The sequence below is a fragment of the Bos indicus genome, chromosome 20, assembly GCF_029378745.1.
Source record: "Bos indicus isolate NIAB-ARS_2022 breed Sahiwal x Tharparkar chromosome 20, NIAB-ARS_B.indTharparkar_mat_pri_1.0, whole genome shotgun sequence".
In the NCBI taxonomy this organism is placed as follows: domain Eukaryota; kingdom Metazoa; phylum Chordata; class Mammalia; order Artiodactyla; family Bovidae; genus Bos; species Bos indicus.
The window spans coordinates 4,045,496-4,062,803 of record NC_091779.1 but is presented as its reverse complement, the minus strand read 5'-3'; the positions used below and the strand labels follow the sequence as shown (position 1 = coordinate 4,062,803).

Here is a 17,308-nt window from a genome sequence, read left to right as displayed (position 1 = left end):
GAGCAGCAGCGGCGACCCAGGCTTTCGTGGGTTCAGTATTAGGTGGGGCTCGAAAGACCCACATTGCCTTCTGGAAGTGAATCTGGTGAAGACATAAAGCTTAGTTTTTCAATAGTCCTGTACGGTGAAAGCAGCAAAGAGTTCTAACAAGTAGAATCAAGCCATTTATACACACTCACAGAGCGACACGCAGACTCAGGTTTGGAGGTCACCCAAAGTGAGCTGCTCGCTCAGGACTAATGGCTTAGCTATCCACGGCTGATAAACTTAACTTTCCGGAATAAATATCGTTTTCTGTGACAAGCCCAGCATAAGCGAATATACCTTCTCAGAGACAGCCTACAGAAGTGTGGGGGCGATTTCATAAGGGACCCCAGTAAATCTTTTGAACCAGAACATCACAAGGGAATGCCTTGCCAACCCGTGGATTTTTTTGGAAAGATGCAGAATAAGTATAAATCTGTTCTTGGGCCTGCAGCCCATCCTGGCTGATATTTCCGTTCCTGGTGTCTTCATCATTTGTGCCTGGTCAACATTCCCCAGCTTTTATGGACAGAACAAGACATGGTGAAATATTCTCAAGGGATCTTTGTTTGCAGTGCTCCAGGCAGTCGAGTTAAACTGTCAAGTTCAGGCTTGTAGACCGTGGCTTTGAGTCTCATTTCTGGGCGGGGGGCGGGGTGGGGTGGGGTGGGGATGTGAATCAAAGGATATGGAGCATAGCGTGTTCGGTTCCTACTTCATTGTCTCACAGAACTGCCAGGGAGGAGTTGTCATTCTATTTTACAGGTGAGGAAGTTGAGGTTCACAGTAATGAGAGACACTTGCCTGAGGTCACACAGTTTGGGAGAGGTGAGGTGACTCTTCCCCAGGTCTCCCTGAGTCTGAACGTAAGCTCTGTGTGTTCCTTCCACCAAAGGGACAACCAGACTAAAGAGAAAGAGTCTGGATTTGCAATCAGGTACATCCAGGTTCAAATCTCGCCTCTACCACACATGGGCTGTGTAGCCTTGGGCCTTGATTTCCATCCCTGTGAAATGGAAATAGCAATGTATCTTATGGTTATAGTGACGATGGAGTGGCTACCACAAGTAGAAATTCCAGGAACCTGCCAAGAACTCAAAAAGTGGTGGCCCATGGTATTTTTTCCTCTCTGGGTGCCCAGCCATAGCTGTTTATATCCCAGAGTTGTCCAGGATGCCCCTCGGTAGGCCCTCACCAGGAGGATTGCTGGGCCACTGTTAAGCCGAGTGGCTCTGGGCAGGCTGCTGCTCACGCCTGCTCCCATCTCCTGTCTCATGGGGTGGATCTGATTGCACCTCCCTTGCAGCTTTGCTCAAGAGTCCAATGACAAGATGCAGAGAGAAGTGCTTGGCCAGCACTCTACAAACCAGACTCGGCACCCACGGGAGGAAGGGCAAAATGCCAGCCCCTGAGGGGCAGATCTGACCTGGGTGTGGCTTCCCTGGGCCACTGGATTCCATAACATCCAGATTTTCTTCTGCCTCATCTCAGCATCCCAGGGATTTTAACTTTGAGGAGGATCACAGAACATTTAGAGAACCCAATAAATGCTTTCTTCCTTCTCAAAAAAAAAAAAAAAAAAATGCCCCAGTTTCTGGAGGTCCTCAGTTCTGTCAGATCCCATTCAGGGACCTGAAGTTAAGAACCGCCACCCAGGCACCCTTTGTGAGTGTTAACACTCGCATGTCCTCAGCCTCCTGCTTGGCGAGAATGGTGTGTGCATCCTCAGCCTCTGAGCAGGCCTCACCCCAGCTCATCTGCAGAGATGGGTGAGGGCCAGGCCTGGGGCAGCCTGCTGTGCTGGAGAAGAGTCTGGCCACTTCTGTGCAGGAAGGAAGGATGCTGCGGCACGCGGGGTGGAAGCCAGCCCCCTAGAGGGCCCGGGGTGTCAAGAGAGGCTGGTGCCATGGCGTGACCTTCCCCACTTACTGGCTGGCTCAGGCTGGCAGAAGGAGCACAGGACTGGGAGGTCTAAAGCCAGTGGTGTTCCCAGTTAGGAGTGCCAGCATTGTTCATCCATCAGGAAATAGGCATCGAGGTCCTGCCCCCTGCCAGGCCCAAGGGCTGGGCACGGGGACATGGAGATGACGTGGCAGATGCAGTCTGTGCCCACAGGGCACTTCTGGTCTGCTGGCCAGGCAGCCAGCTGTTCCCCCCGGGCAGAACGACCCCCTCTCCTCCCCTCCCACCCCACTGACTTCATCTGTGAAATGAGACCGAGTCCCCTGCCCCACCCACATTATGGGGTTACCGGGAGACTGAACAGAAATAACAATGGGGAGATTAGGACATGATCAGTGCTGGTTTTCTGGAGTTTGGGGGCTGAAATCATGATGGTGCCCCCTGGGTATTATTAGAAAATTCTAAACATAGATTTTCTCCAGTTTCCTGGAGTTAGAGTTTTGTTCTTATACTTTTCAGGTGAATCCGTTTCCTCTTAGGTGGGAATAATAGTACTGTCATTATTGACAAAGGAATTGGTTCCAGGGCCCCCCACAGATACCAAAATCCACGGATGCTCAAGTCCCTTATGTAAAATGGTGCAGTGTTTGCATGAAACCCACACACATCCTCTCATACACATTAAATCATCTCCAGATTACTTATGATACCTGATGCAATATAAATGCTCTGGAAATAGTTACCAGACACACAGCAAATATAAGTTTTGCTTTTTGGAACTTTCTGGAAATTTTTTTCCAAACATTTTCAATCCAAGGTTGGTTGAATCCACGGATGTGGGACCCACAGTCATTGTGAGGTTTGGCTGTATGTGTGAAGGGCTTAGCACAGTGCCTGACACATAGTAGGTACTCAGTTTTCACATCTCCTTGGCTGTCAGGGCCAAGATGCTTGGATTCTGCAGTCTTTTATGAGATGCTAAGAAAGAAGCTAGTTGGTCTGTTTGGTTGTAGTACGTCCCTGGAAGGAGTGGGTACCGTGTGTAGATGCTTGTTCTCCTATGGGAGGACCAGAGTCTTTCCTCGCAGGCCTTCCAGATGGCTCTCCCATCCCCCACATCTCCGGGCGAAACCCAGCAGAGACAGGGTCAACCCATTCAAGTGAGTTAATTTCCTAAATGTTTCCCACAAGTGCCACCCACACTGAAAGCCTGGAAAACAATCCCAGTTCTTGCCTTGGGGAGCCTTACAGGCTGGTGGGCACTTTTTGAGCTAGAAAAGAGGCAAGCTGGTTGGCATTAAAGTTCAAGAGTAAGAAGCTCTTAAAAAAAAAAAAAGAAGCTCTTGACTCATGGTTGGAAGGGGAAAATCTCTTTGCTCGGTTTTTCTGTTGGTTTTACTGTTGTATATAGTAAGGAATATTTTGTTATTTATATAGTAAGGAATTAGCTTTGCTGTATTTGTTGTAAATATGTGTACCTTTTATCGTGCATTTATATTTTGTTTCTGGATTTTATGATGTGCATAAGTCTTATATTTTTGCGAAGTCAAATCCGGTGCCCAGTTTTTTTAGTTGTGACTTCTTTCACTTGCTTTCAGTCTAAGAAGGGCAGTTACCATTCAGACACAAGATAGTTCCCTTAATTTTTTTCTAGTTGATTTATGGTTTGGGGTTTCTTTTAATATTTACTCATTAAATCGATTAGCATTCATTTCAACTGACGGTATGTGCTGAGAATCTTGTTTTTTTCTACAGCTATAACCTTTTGAGTGCTAGAAGAAATCTTACTGCTCCAATTATTTAAAAACAAAAAATAAAAAAGACCACAACCTATAGTGTTTAATGATCATTTCCCTTTCTTCCCTCAGGAATAATACAAGAGAAATATAGCACCTGCCCTCAGGAGATTTCTATACTTGTGGGAAAGGCTGTGTGAGCATGTGAATACAGGTGTGCATGCACACACACAAGCACACCCACAAATAAGAACATCCACTAAAAATACAAAACACAGCCTAGACTGTACCCCGCAAAAGCACAAGGTAACAGCTAAGATAAGCTAACTGGCATCCTGCGGAGTGTGTCTATCTGGTTCCCAGAGGTTTCCTGGAAGGAAAGGGAAGTTTCCTATCTCTCTATCCATTCCCTGCTTTGTCCTTGGACAAGTGACTTGACATCTCTGAGTTTCTCTTTCCTCACAGTAAAGTGGGCACAGCTAACCTTGCTCACATCTTGGTGAAGCCATATCCTGCTCATGAAGGGTGATAATGGTGTCAGGCACACGACAGATACTTTCCTAGTGATGCCTTCCTGTCCTTAAGCCAGACTTTGAAGAGGAAGGAAGGGAGGAAAGAAGGAAGGAAGGAAGTTAGTTGCTGAGAGTCCAAGGGGTGGCTCTGGGGCCACAGCAGACAGCGTCACCTAGCTGTTGTTTAGGGAGTAATGAATTGTGAGGGCAGCCGCTCAGTGGCGTTAGTCCCTTGATCAAGTCTCTGATGCTCAGCCCTGAGTAAGGGCTTGCAGTGGAGATTGGGAGATTTGCCCAGCATTTCTAAGCAAAGACATCATGGGTTCCAAATGGTGCTTTTTGGGAGGGTTTTTGCTGCCATACCTGGGAAAACTTGGGATCACCCTGAGCAAGTCACACAGAGGAAATAGTGTGCTTGTTTGAGCCCACACCAGCTGCTGCTTGACCCCGAGAGCCCCCTGCCGCCCCTCACTCCCCGCTCCAGCTGGGCCAGTGCAGCGGTAGCAGCGGGGACAGGGCAGGGCAGGAGCCGGGATTTCAGGTGTCCCAGACCACGGTCCAGGTCACAGCCTGGACAGCCATGCGGACAGAGGGCGCTCTGCTTAGAAGCAGACTTTAGAGGCCTTTGCTGGTGTGTCCTGAACCCGGCCGTTTTAAGGATAGCTCCTCCCGCAGAACTGCACGGGGCTTGGTCAGAGAGTGAGCTCCAGCCAGGCCTGCCGGGTTCCAGTGCTGGGAGAAGCGCCTCACCTCAGTGGGCCTCCATGTCTCCACCTGCGGAGTGGAGTGATGGGAGGGTTCTGGGGGTCAGTCCAGGTACAGCGCTCCGACCAGGACCCTGTCCGCAGTGGACGGCAGGGACAGTGAGCGGGAGATTCCCCTGTCACCCTCGCCTTCCTCCACACAGAGTGTGACACTGGGCCTCGCTGGACAACACCTGGCCAGAGGACATCACTCCTGACTGGCCCAGCCCTGCCGCTGCTTCCAGACATGCAGAAGGGCAGCCCCGGGCTCCAGAGCTTAGCTCCCTGCTCCCCAACTTTTCAGATTACACCAAAACATTATTAAAAAACCCAGACTTTAAAATCAGACACTGAATAGACATTTCTTCAGAAAAGATACAGAAATGGCCAGTGAGCATATGAAAAGATGCTCAGCATCCTTAGCCATCAGAAAATGCAAGTCCCAACCACAGGGAGATACTACTTCATACCCACTAGCGTGGCTGGACTCAGAAAGATAAGACAGTAACAAGTGGTGTTGAGGACATGGAGCAATTGAAACCTCCTCATGTTGCTGCTGAGAATGTAAACGGTGTAGCTGCTGTGGGAGACAGCCTGACAATTCCTCAAAAATTAAACCTAGAGTTACTGTTTCATCAGCGATTCCATCTCTATGTATATAACCAAGAGAAATAAAAATATGTACATGAAAATTTGTGTATACCGTTCATAAAGCATTATTTGTAATAGCCAAAAAGTGGAAACCACCCAAATGTCCATGAACAGATAAGAGTGTGATTTATCCACACAATGGTATCCCATTGAATAATATTTTATTCAGCCATAAAATGGAATGGAACACTGATGTGAGCTACCACATGGATGACCCTTGAAAACATTATGTTACATGGAAGAAACCAGTTACAGGCCACCTATTGTATGATTCCATTCATAGTGCACGTCCAGAATAGACAGAGCCTTAGAAACAGCAAGTGTGTTAATAGTTGTCAAGGGCTGGAAGGAATGGCAATGGAGAGGAGCTGCTAAGCGGTACGGGGTTTCTTTTTAGATGAAAATTTCCTGGAATTTGATGGTGGCAGTGGTTGCACAACTTTGTGAATATTACTAAAAAAACAGTGAATTCTATACTTTAAAAGAATGAAATTTACGCAAGTGAGTTGCATCTCAATCCTTAAAAATTTAGACAGACTTGGATTCAGACCCTGGCCATGCTGCTTGCAAGCTGTGTGACCTTGTGTGAGTTAGTTAGCCTCTCTGTGTCTCAGTTTCTTCATCTGTAAAATGGGTGTTCAGAGAGCACGTATTTCTGAGGGTTATTATGAGTATTAAGTGAGTGAACTCAAAATACCTAGCAGGATCCTGGCACAAGTTAACAGTATTTATCAGAAATTTAAGTATTAGCTAATACTGCTGTTGCCACAGTATCTATCTCAAGCCAATCATCTCATCTTACTTTGTAACACTGGAAAGCTCTTTACCAATGGGATAATTTACTTAAAAGTATGTTATAAACCCTCATTTGTAACATTGTGTTCATAACACAGTTGTGTATATAAACTCTGCCGTGGCTCACAAGTATAAAACGTGATTGCTCATTCTGTATGGGTTCCAGCCTGTAATGGTGTCCTGGGTGTAGCCATGAGGGAGGGGTGCAATGTATTCCCCTCACCACCAAGAGTTTCCTGCTCCAGTTGTTCAGCTCAGGGCACTGCTCAGGGTAGGCGAGGCCGCCCCCGAGCCTGATGAGGTGGCCTCAGGCCCCGTGCAGCATGGGGGTCTACCTCCTGTTTTCAGATTGCATACCCACCCCTGCCCATCAACTCCCTAGAGCACCCTCCTCTACAAACAGAGTGCAGATGCTGTCCCCAGGGCACCAGAGCAAAAGGAGAAAATTAAAAGGAATTCCTTCTTTTAAGGAGGTCTGGGTCCCTGGGGCTGACGTGGATCTTACCTTCATTCACTGGAGATGTTGTGGGAGGGAAAAATCTCCTTTTCCTAATGGAATAACTTGTAGCAATACACAAGAGATACTGACTCATTACTCTTCCCCACCCCCATTCTTTCCTATACAGGGAACATGTTGGGAAAAAGAAATCTGGTAAGAATATTTTCGATTTCTTCTATTGATTTGATGTTTAGTATACCCCTACTGAGTGATGTCCAAGGCCCTGGGCACCACATGGGGGATACAGCGATGGGATGGATGGATGGATGGATGGATAATGAGGAGCACTTGGGGCTGAGGGGACAGCGTGCAAGCTCAGAAATGCGAGTGTGCAGTAGATTTGGGCCTGATCCATTTGCCAGCCTCTGTGCCAGGCCTGTCTGTGTGCTTCCTTCGATCAGCCACTGATCTGGGCAGTGATGACTGTTCTTGCAGGCAGCTCCCGTACTCACTTCCACATAGTCAGTTCTCTGCCTTCTTAATGCACTTTCATTCCCTGGACAGCATGACTCTTTCATCAGGAGCAATTGTGGAAAAAAAGAAGGTGAGATTTTAAGTATGTGCAGAGTAAAGATTGAGTTCTCACAGACCTGGGGTTGATAAGCTTAGATTTACAATCGCCCAACTTTATCCTCCTACAGCCCAAGAACATCCTGCATGTCTGCAAAGGCCCAAGCCCGTGCCACATCTGGAGGCAACATGGCCTTCAGAGCTTTCCAGAGTTCTAAATTCTTTTATTTATCTAGAACTCCAAGAAGTTTGAGGGGGTTGATAAGGAAGAGAGGAGAGGAGGCCAAGCAGAGATCCCCGAAGTGAAAAAGGATGCCTTCTTTATGATGGGCCTCAGTTTCCTCATCTGTAAAATGGGGATAAGGATAGTATTCTACCTTGTAGGATTATTGTAGGATTTATTAATATAATAATATGTAAAGCACTTAGAACCGTGTGTGGCATGCACTAAGGATATATATGCTCTTTTTATGTTGAATTACTCATTCAACGCACAAAGGTGTTCTCATCCAGCATCAGTAATAATGCCAAATTCAACATCTTTTACCCCTTTACTTCCCCCTGGGTACCAGGCCTGTGGTCAGCTTTACAGGCCCCAAGGCTATTCTTGCAGGGAAGAGTAGAAAAGAACTGCATCTCTTTGCCTTAAGGTATGGGGTCATGCATGAACTCCAGCCTTTCCCCCATCAGTCTGTTTATAGCTCTGCTTTCTTGCTTAATAGGTACTGGCCGGAGCCGTGACATCCTGCTAAATCTACAAATAGCCCTTGAACCCTGAGGATAATGATAGGTTTCTTAGAAAAGAGCAGAGAGGAGAAGAGAAGCAGACAGTCTTAGGCCGGTCATAGAGTTTCTGGCTTTGAGTGTGCGGAGACTTTCTTGGAGTGGACGGGTGGGAGGGAGGGAGGAAACAGACAGCTCTGGTTGGTGAAAACCAAGGTATTCAGTCAGAACAGGCTTAATGAGGGGACCGGTCTGGAGAAGAAAGAAGGAGCTCTATAATTTGTGGTGACCACTGTTACATCATTCACCTGCAATGATGGGGGACAGATTTATTTATAGTTCAACTGGATGGAAAATAGCATCTTTCTTCATTCAGACTAAGAATCCTTGCTGGGATTAGCCTTATTTTTTTATCTGACCTTTGAACACTTCCTTTAAGTTAGAACAAGCCTCCCTGATTAAATTCAAAAAGGATTTAATGTTGACAGCCCAAGCCCTGCAGTTTCTGTGCCCGAATTGTGAGTTGGAGAAGGCTTATCTCTCCAGAACGTGCCTGTTGTGGCTGGCTGGCTGGTTCCTGCAGACGTTGGCTAATGTGGTCTCAAATTCTGCTCATCCTGCAGGAAAAAAAAAATCCTCTTACCAAAATTTAACAGAGCATGTGATTATTTAAGGACCATCTCTTTCTGCTTTTTCTACCCTTTACTTATCGAAGCAGTCTCTTGTTTGGGGGCTCTTTCAGCAAGACAGACAGTATAGTGAATTTCTAGAAATAAAGTCCTGCTTTACCATTACTCATCAGTTAAAAAATTCTAAAGCTACCATCATGAAGAAAAAAAAATAGCCAAAACAGAAAGCTTTTGTGGTACGTGAAAGCTATTACCTTTTGAGGATATTTTATAGTATAATACTTCCTTAATGATAAAATTGCCCTTCCACTGTCAAAGCTCCTCCTTTCTCCTGACCTTTCCCTTCTCTCTTGTTCCCTGCTGAACCACAGGAGTGACCTTTCTTATCTAGAAATACTTTGGTTTCACGCTTATAACTCCTAGAACTTAGTTCTCTCTGTATCAGCTTCTAAGTACTGTGATTACTATGCACTATAAAGCCTGGTTGCAATATCATAGTCCTCTAGTAGATGTCTCCACCTAACACTTAAATGGCCTGTGGCCTAGTTTGAGACTCCTTGTAGATCAAACGAATGATGTTTTTGATAAGTTGAGTCCTCTGGGTAAAATGAAGGTAACCTGCCCTGGAAGAACTGATGCTGAAAAAGCAGCTCCAATTCTGAGCCACTTAGTGGCAGGAAACTACAGTCTAAAGCTACTGTTAGAGAAGAATAGGAAGGAGATGTAGGTAAGGCTCAGCCCTGGCCCCTGAGCAAGACTTGGAAGGAGTGCCAGCCCTGAGCCCTGAGCCAGCACCTGGCCCGCTCAGGCCAGCGCTGAGTCCCCTACCCTGCCCCCTGCCCTCCTCACTTCCTGACTTCATGTCTTGTTCACCGTGAGTCCCCTCACTCCCCGGTCCCGTCACTGCTCATGGTTATCCTAGACTGGTTGGCAGCTTGGTGAGGAGAGTTGGTGCAGAAATGAATAGATCAGTCCATTGACCAGAGTCCTGACAATTGTATCTGGTACCACTGCACCACCGTCAGTTGTTGAAAGCAGGTGGCAACTGCTAAACTTTCTGAACAGAGTAACCCAACTTACCCGGACCCTGACTTAACCAGAGCCTCTGTCCCTGCCTACAGATAAGAAGGAGTAGTCTTTGGCTGCTTGTGAGGTGGACCGGTGCCTGCTGATGGACTCAGCACGGAGTGTTCTCAGGAAGAGGCCCGAGCTGTGTAGAGCAGGAAGGGTTTCTAGATGTCTCCATTCCCCCTTTGTTCATTCACACCACAAATGTTCACTGAGCCTCTGTGCTGCGTGAATAAGACCAACATGGTTATTCGTTCATTGTCTATTAAGCACCTACTGTGTGCCTGACAATGTTCTAGGTCCTCAGGGAATGCAAAGGCCAGCATCATGTGGGCAATAACCTCACAGTTGGGTAGAAAAGACAGATGTGTAAACAAAATAAAACTGTAAATGCCGTGTGAGAAGGCATTTGAGTGTCTCCCTGAGGTCAGAAGTCATTTAAAGCTGTTTTAAAATATTCATTCTTCTGTTCAAATATTTATTAAGCCTTTGCGGATGCCATTCATATTCTGGGGTCAAGGGTTGGCAAACGTTTTTTCTCTAAATGGCCAGATAGTAAATATTTTCGGCGTTGCAAGCTGCATACAGACTCTGTCACTAATAGTAATTTTTTTGTTTCCTCTTCTTTTTATTCTCTCTCTTATTCTTTACAAGGTTTTAAAACATAAAAGTACATTCTTTGCTCCCCTTGCACAAAAATGGAGCATGGGCCTGTGAGCCTTTAGGGAGTGTGGGTACAGCAGTAAGCAAGAAACTGAGTCCCCGGCCTGACGGGAGCTTATGTTCCAGAGTAGAAAACAGACAAGGAGACGAGGAGATATATAGAACCCATGACGGTTTAAAAAAAAAGCATGGTGGCACGAAATAAAAAGGCGTGAAGTAGGGCAGGTGGTCAGGGGACATCTCTGATGAGATGCCACTTGAGCAGGAGCCTGAAGGAAGGGAGGGAGGGAGGAAGCCCTGCAGATATCTAGAGGAAACTTGTCCCTGGCAAGGGAACAGTAAATTCACTGTGCCCTGAGGTGGACATTGCTTTGTGTTATCAAACAGTAGCAAGGAGGCCTGAGCATAGTAACTAAAAATAATTGTGCCTTTAAATTTTTAATTGTGTTTCTTAGTTCACATTCCATAGATAGTCCAGAAGTAATATTGTGTTTCACAATAGGAGTGACCCAGACTCCTGTCTTGCTGCTTTGCCACACGTGGCCAGCATTTTCTGAGGTCATCTCATGGCCCAAGGTGGCTGCTGCAGCACCAGCCATCACTTGCACATTTTAGTGAGCAGTATCAAGTAAAGGGTGAAATACAGTAAGCCCCTCCTGTAATGATCCTTACCAAGCAGTTACATAGAACACTTCTGCTTATATCCTACTGGCTAACAGTTAGTCATGTGACCACTCCCAGTGTGAAGGAGTCTCATTCCAAGTAGCCCTGTGCCAAGCTAAAACTCAGGCAAGTCTATTTATTGCAGAAGAAAGAATGGGGGAGAAGTAGCCATCTGTGCCACCTTGGAGAGAGTGGAGGAGAAGTAACTATCAGCATAGACCAGGGAGGGCTTATAGGCCAGTGGGACTTTTCCTGAGTGAAGTGAAGGCCATTGCCAGGCCTTGAATTTCGAACTGTGATCCACTTTCTTTTTAAGTGTGATTCTTTTAGCTGCTGTGTCCAGAACAGACTGTAGGGGTCAAGGCTGGCAGCAGGAGGCCACTTAGGAGGCTAAGAATAGGTGGTTCCTATTTGAATGCGGAGGAGAAGAGGAGACGTCCCAGGCAGAGAAAACAGCTATGCAAAGGCACCTGCATGCTTTCCAGTTTTACAAGTGAGCCAGGAATGAGGTGGCCAAAAAGTATAAGCAGAGAGAAGAGAACAGTGCAGGTCATGGAGGACCTGAGGGTGCAAGGGAGCCACAGCAGGTGCTGAGCAGAGGGTAGCGTGACCAGAGTAGCGGTTCTGAGTAAGCACTCTGCCTGCAGTGTGGAGGACCCACTGGAGGGGCGCGATGGAGAGCAATCACAGGGTGCCCCGCCTCTGCACCCCCGGCCCCAAGAAGCCTTTCTCAGACCCTGGTGCAGAGGATGTGGCTTCATGAGGATGTGGGTGAAGCGAGGTGATAGGGTGCTAGCAAGAAGGTCCTCCCACATCAGGCCTGCGGCTCTGGGAGGGTGAGTCCTGACGGCCACCTCTAGGGGCAGCAGAGAACCACCCCACACACACACACATACACACATGTGCGCAGACACCTCTTGCCCCCTCTAGCCTGCCCAGAAGACCTGGGCTGTCTGAGCACTAACCCGAGCAGCAGTCTCCGCGTGCAGCCTGACTGACGTGGGCGCTTCTCTTCTGTCTCTCTAGTTCTCTGTCTCCCGGGGAGACCCAGGGAAGCATAGTTAAAATGAACCCAGCCCCAAAGGGGTTAAAGCAGAAGAGTAGCTGCATTCCTGGGGCTGCAGACCCCAGGGCAGGCTGTATTCTGGGGTAAACCTGTAGACCCATGGTTTCTATCTATTGCATTCACTAGAGAATGTGTCTCCTGCTCACAATGACCTGAGCCAAGAGCCTCCAGCAAGCCAGCGTCTGCTTTACTCGTTCACAGGAGAGTACCTCCTAGGAGCACAGTGCCGGGGGGTTAAGGAGCCGGTCAGGAGGTCACTGTCCAGAAGGGCAGCAGGGGAGGCCAGGCACCAGCCTGCTCTGCGGCCACTGAAAGGTGTTAGCGCTCAAGTGGCCGGGCTGGTTTGCGCTGTCTGTCTTGCTTGAGGCTGGGAGGAAGTCAGCTCTGCAGACTGACCTAGGTGAGAGGTAACAGAGGAGGAGAGGGCTGGCAGTAGTGAAGACCACCCTGAAGCTACAAAGAAATAAGACTTGGGGGCGGTCGGGGGGAACCCACAGAGGAGGAGAGCAAGACCTCAGACACCCGTCCTTCCTACCATCTTTTCTTTCTCACCTGCTGCCACCACATGGACCTGCTTCAGATCTGGCCTTGTCACCAGCTGGCTGCGGGATCTGAGGCAAGTCACCTGATAGCTGAGCCTGTGTCTTCTTGTCCATAAAAGGAGAGTGGTAATACCCACCTTCAGGGCGGTTGTGTCGAGGTGGTTTATGAACAGTGGAGCCTGTGGTAGGCGTTCACGTGGGGCCACTTCCCTCCCAATCTTCTGAACCTTCATTCCACATCTTCCATCTCTTTTTTCCCCTCTTTCTCTGCCCTCACGCTTTCTCCACCCAGGGAGTGTGTAGCGAGGTTACCCTGGGGCCCTGCCATTTTGCTTTGTGACCCTCAGCCTGGGAGGGTGAATGGCCAGAGCGTGGTCAGAGAGTCAAAATGCAGTGACCCTTCACCCGGCTACCATGCCCTGCTCTGATTTTCCGCCTCAGAAATGCAGAAAGCATGGTTCTAACAAAGGGCTCTTGTGTTGCTTCTGAATGCCAGAGGCTGGGTGCAGTGGCCTGCTGGTAAATACTTCACAACCAGCCTTCTGATGGAAAGCCCAGCTTTGTAGCATTTGCCAATTTCCATGGTGTAAATACTCCCACTATGGCCAGTTTCAGTAAGGCACCACCCAGCAGAGTTGGGAAGAGATGCACAGACTCAGCTCCGTATGGGTGTATTTGGACACAGAATATAAACGGCTATTTTAGCGGTTTATGGAAACAATATAAGGGAAAATACTTCGAATCAGGACTTTCAGAAAACCAGGCCTGGTGGCAACAAGAGCCAGGCTGCCCTCCCACCACATTCAGCTTGCTGCTCTGAAAGTGCTGCCCCCTCTGTTTGGAGTGTCTGATGTCCCTTTACATTACCCATATCCTGTGATAGCTTTTCATTGATTTATCAGATATGTCTTAGTACTTAACCAGGGCTGCACAGCACTGCATCCTGTGGAAACAGCCTCCTTCGGGTCGCCTCTCCCCCACTGCCCCTGCCCTCGTTCAAAGCTACCATCCTGTCTTGTCCTGCAAATCTACAGCCTCCATCTGGTCTGCTGCTTTTTTTCTTGCTAGGCTCTAATCCAGTCTCCGTGTGGCAGCCAGAATTGTCTTTGGAAAGATGTAAATCTTGTCATTCCCTTCTTAAAGCCCTTCAATGGCTTTCTCCTTTAGGGTTTAAAAAAATCCAGACTCCTTGCCTTGGTCCAGCAGACCCTCCCTGCTCTGGCCCATGCCTGCAAAAGTGATCTCAGACAGGAATGCCCTCTCCTTGCTCCTGGACTTCAGCCACCCCATTCCAGTTCCTAGAAGGCTCCCGGCCTGTCCTGTCCGACAGTGCCTGCGTTGCTCTGTCCCCACTTCTTTATGCCTTCTTGTCTAAGAGGTCTTTGCTTTACGTCACCTCCCAGAGGGGTCCGCTGACCGCTCCATTTAATGTAACCTCCTTTTCCCGCTCATTCTTTGTCTGCCATCTTGGTTGTTTCCAGCAATGCATCAATCAAAAACTTGTTGTTGTTCAGTCGCTAAGTCATGTCCAACTCTCCGTGACCCCATGAACTGCAGCACGCCAGGCTTCCCTGTGCTTTGCTGTCTCCTGGAGTTTGCTCAAATTCATGTCCGTTGAGTTGGTGATGCTGTGTAATCATCTCATCCCCTGCCACCTCCTTCTCCTTTTGCCTTCAGTCTTTCCTGGCATTAGAGTCTTTTCCAATGAGTTGGCTCTCTGCATCAAGTGGACAAGTATCCGCTTCAGTATCAGCCCTTTCAATGAATATTCGGGGTTGATTTCCTTTCGGATGGATGGATGGCAACAGATGGATGTTTGGTTGGATGGATGATGAGTGGATGCTTAGTTGAGTGGATGTGATGGATGAATAATGACAGATCGATAGATAAATAGATATGAATGAATGAACTTTCCCACTAGGCTGTCATCCTATTTGGGGCAAGTACCATATCTTAATGAACTCTGAATCCTCAGTGCCTGCCAAAGGACGGGCACTTGGTAAATTGCAGTGGTTGAGGGAGCAAATGAGTGAAAGAATAAATGGATGAGGTGACCATTGAGACCAGTCCTGCCACAGCTTCTGTCTCTAATTGGAATATCCTCATGACCCACCTGCCCGCTATTCCCGGCTCCTGGTCCTTCACACATGGATTGTGTGATGACAATTTGTACCCCCAGGGGGCGACCTGACCTCAGTGGACCCCATGGTCTTGGAGCAGTATGTGGTGGTGGCAGACTACCAGAAGCAGGAGAGCTCGGAGATCAGCCTCAGCGTGGGGCAAGTGGTGGACATCATCGAGAAGAACGAGTCAGGTAGGAGGCCTGGACTCCCTCCCTTCCACCCTACACTGTCAGCCAGCCCCTGGGACAGGGAACACTGGGGAGTGCAGAAATGGCAGTAGCCAATCCAGGCTGGTCACTTTCCACAGACCCGGTTGATGACTCTCTAGAAATCTGACCTTGTTTGATCACAATGCTTGAGTACTCCACTTGGTCACAGCTCACCAGCATCCTTTGGGTCATATGTTATCAACTGTCCTGAGGTTCACATCTGATGGACATTCCTTCTGGTTTCAAAGCACCTGGAGACAGAGCCCCCCATTGCAGCGGAAATTTGCTCTGTTGGCTTGCCTTTGGCTACCATGGGAGTCCTCATGCAGGTTCTGTCAGCTGTGGGCTCTGGCGGGATGCACACCCTGCTTCAGCCCTCTTGCTGTCACAGGAACCTCTATTCACATACCATCAGACCTGAGAGATGTTGCAGATTCAGTTACAGACCACTGCCATAAAGCAAATCACGTGAATTTTTTTGGTTTCTTCGTGCAAATAAAAGCCCACAATACCGTGGGCTTCCCTGGTAGCTCAACTGGTAATGAATCCACCTGCAATGCAGGAAACCCTGGTTGGATTCCTGGGTTGGGAAGTTCCCCTGGAGAAGGGAAAGGTTACCCACTCCAATATTCTTGGGCTTCCCTGTTGGCTAAGATGGTAAAGAATCTGCCTGCAATGCAGGAGACCTGGGTTCCATCCCTAGGTTGGAAAGATCCCCTGGAGGAGGGCATGGCAACTCACTCTAGTATTCTTGCCTAGAGAATCCCCATGGCCAGAGGAGCATGGTGGGCGACAGTCCATGAGGTCGCAAAGAGTCGGACATGACTGAGCGACTCAGTGCAGCAGCACAGCATATAGTACTGTAATCTGTTAAGTGTGCAATAGCATTGTGTCAAAAAAACAATGTACGTACCTTAATTTTAAAAATACTCCCTTGCTGACCATCATCTGAGCCTCCAGTGAGTCATAATTTTTTTTCAGTACTAACATCAAAGATCACCAATCACAGGGTGGTCCAGTGGCTAAGATTCAAAAGTTTGAAATATTGGGAGAATTACCAAAATGTGACACAGAGACAGAAAGTGAGCAAATGCTGTAAGAAAAATGACACTGATAGAGTTGCTTGGTGCAGGGTTGCCACAAACTTCCAATTTAAAAAAAAAATAAAACACATTATCTGTGAAATGCAATAAAGAGAAGCACCATAAAACATTTGTCTGGTTACTGGCCGGGACAGAGTGTGATGAGACGCTGAGGCACTTAGCCTGGGTTCCTACCTGAACTCCGCATTTCACAGCCATGCAGGTCGCTTCATCAAAAAGGGTGCTCCAAGGATTAAATGAGGCAATACATAGAGAGTGCCCAAGCCTGTGTTTGGCACACAGCAAGTACTCAAAAATATGAATTTCCTTCCCTTTTGTCTTTTTTAGCCAGAATAGGCCATTGGCACCATTGAAGACAGATCAAGGAGCAGGGCATAAGTGGACCCTCTCCAGGAGAAAGAGGCATAAACCCACTGACTTTGTTGTGGCTAAAATGTGACCTGGGCTGGTATTAGTGGGCCAATCTCTGTGATATCCCAGTGACTAGCTGCTGCTGCTAAGTTGCTTCAGTTGTGTCCAACTCAGTGCTACCCCATAGATGGCAGCCCACCAGGCTCCCCCGTCCCTGGGATTCTCCAGGCAAGAACACTGGAGTGGGTTGCCATTTCCTTCTCCAATGCATGAAAGTGGAAAGTGAAAATGAAGTCGATCAGTCGTGTCCGACCCTTAGTGACCCCATGGACTGCAGCCTACCAGGCTCCTCCGTCCATGGGATTTTCCAGGCAAGAGTACTGGAGTGGGGTGCCATTGCCTTCTCCGCAGTGACTAGCTAAGGTCCAACGAAAAGGGGAAAAATCATTTCCAGCAGTCTCTGGATTGTGTTCCCTTTAGTCAGGAGATGAGCATTTAGCCAACCAAAACTCCTTGATTACTCAATATAGCAGTTGTTATTCCTGCTTCACAGCTGAAGACGCTAAGACTCCAAGTGACTCGGTCACTCATCCAGAATCTCGTGACAGGTTGCCGAGCTGGAACTCCTAACCAGTTCCAGCTGGCCCCAAGGCCATGTGACATTCTAATTCCTGGAAATGAGTATAGTCAGCTCATGGGTGTGACTGGGATGCTCCATGGAGACAGAAGAAGGGAGCACCCACCCCCCACCCCGCTTTGCTTCAGCCCCTTGAGTGATGTTAGGAAGAACATGTTG

The 17,308-nt window shown here is 48.0% G+C and overlaps 1 protein-coding gene across 2 annotated transcripts in view; it reads left to right on the top strand.

Annotated features, from left to right (window-relative positions):
• Positions 1-17,308, top strand: part of SH3PXD2B (SH3 and PX domains 2B) — a 122,034-nt gene that overhangs the window by 70,932 nt on the left and 33,794 nt on the right. For both annotated transcript variants that reach the window (XM_070774524.1, XM_070774523.1), the window contains exons 6-7: positions 6,990-7,015; positions 14,906-15,040. In XM_070774524.1, coding sequence (XP_070630625.1) covers positions 6,990-7,015; positions 14,906-15,040 — 161 coding nt within the window. The remainder of the gene's footprint in view (positions 1-6,989; positions 7,016-14,905; positions 15,041-17,308) is intronic.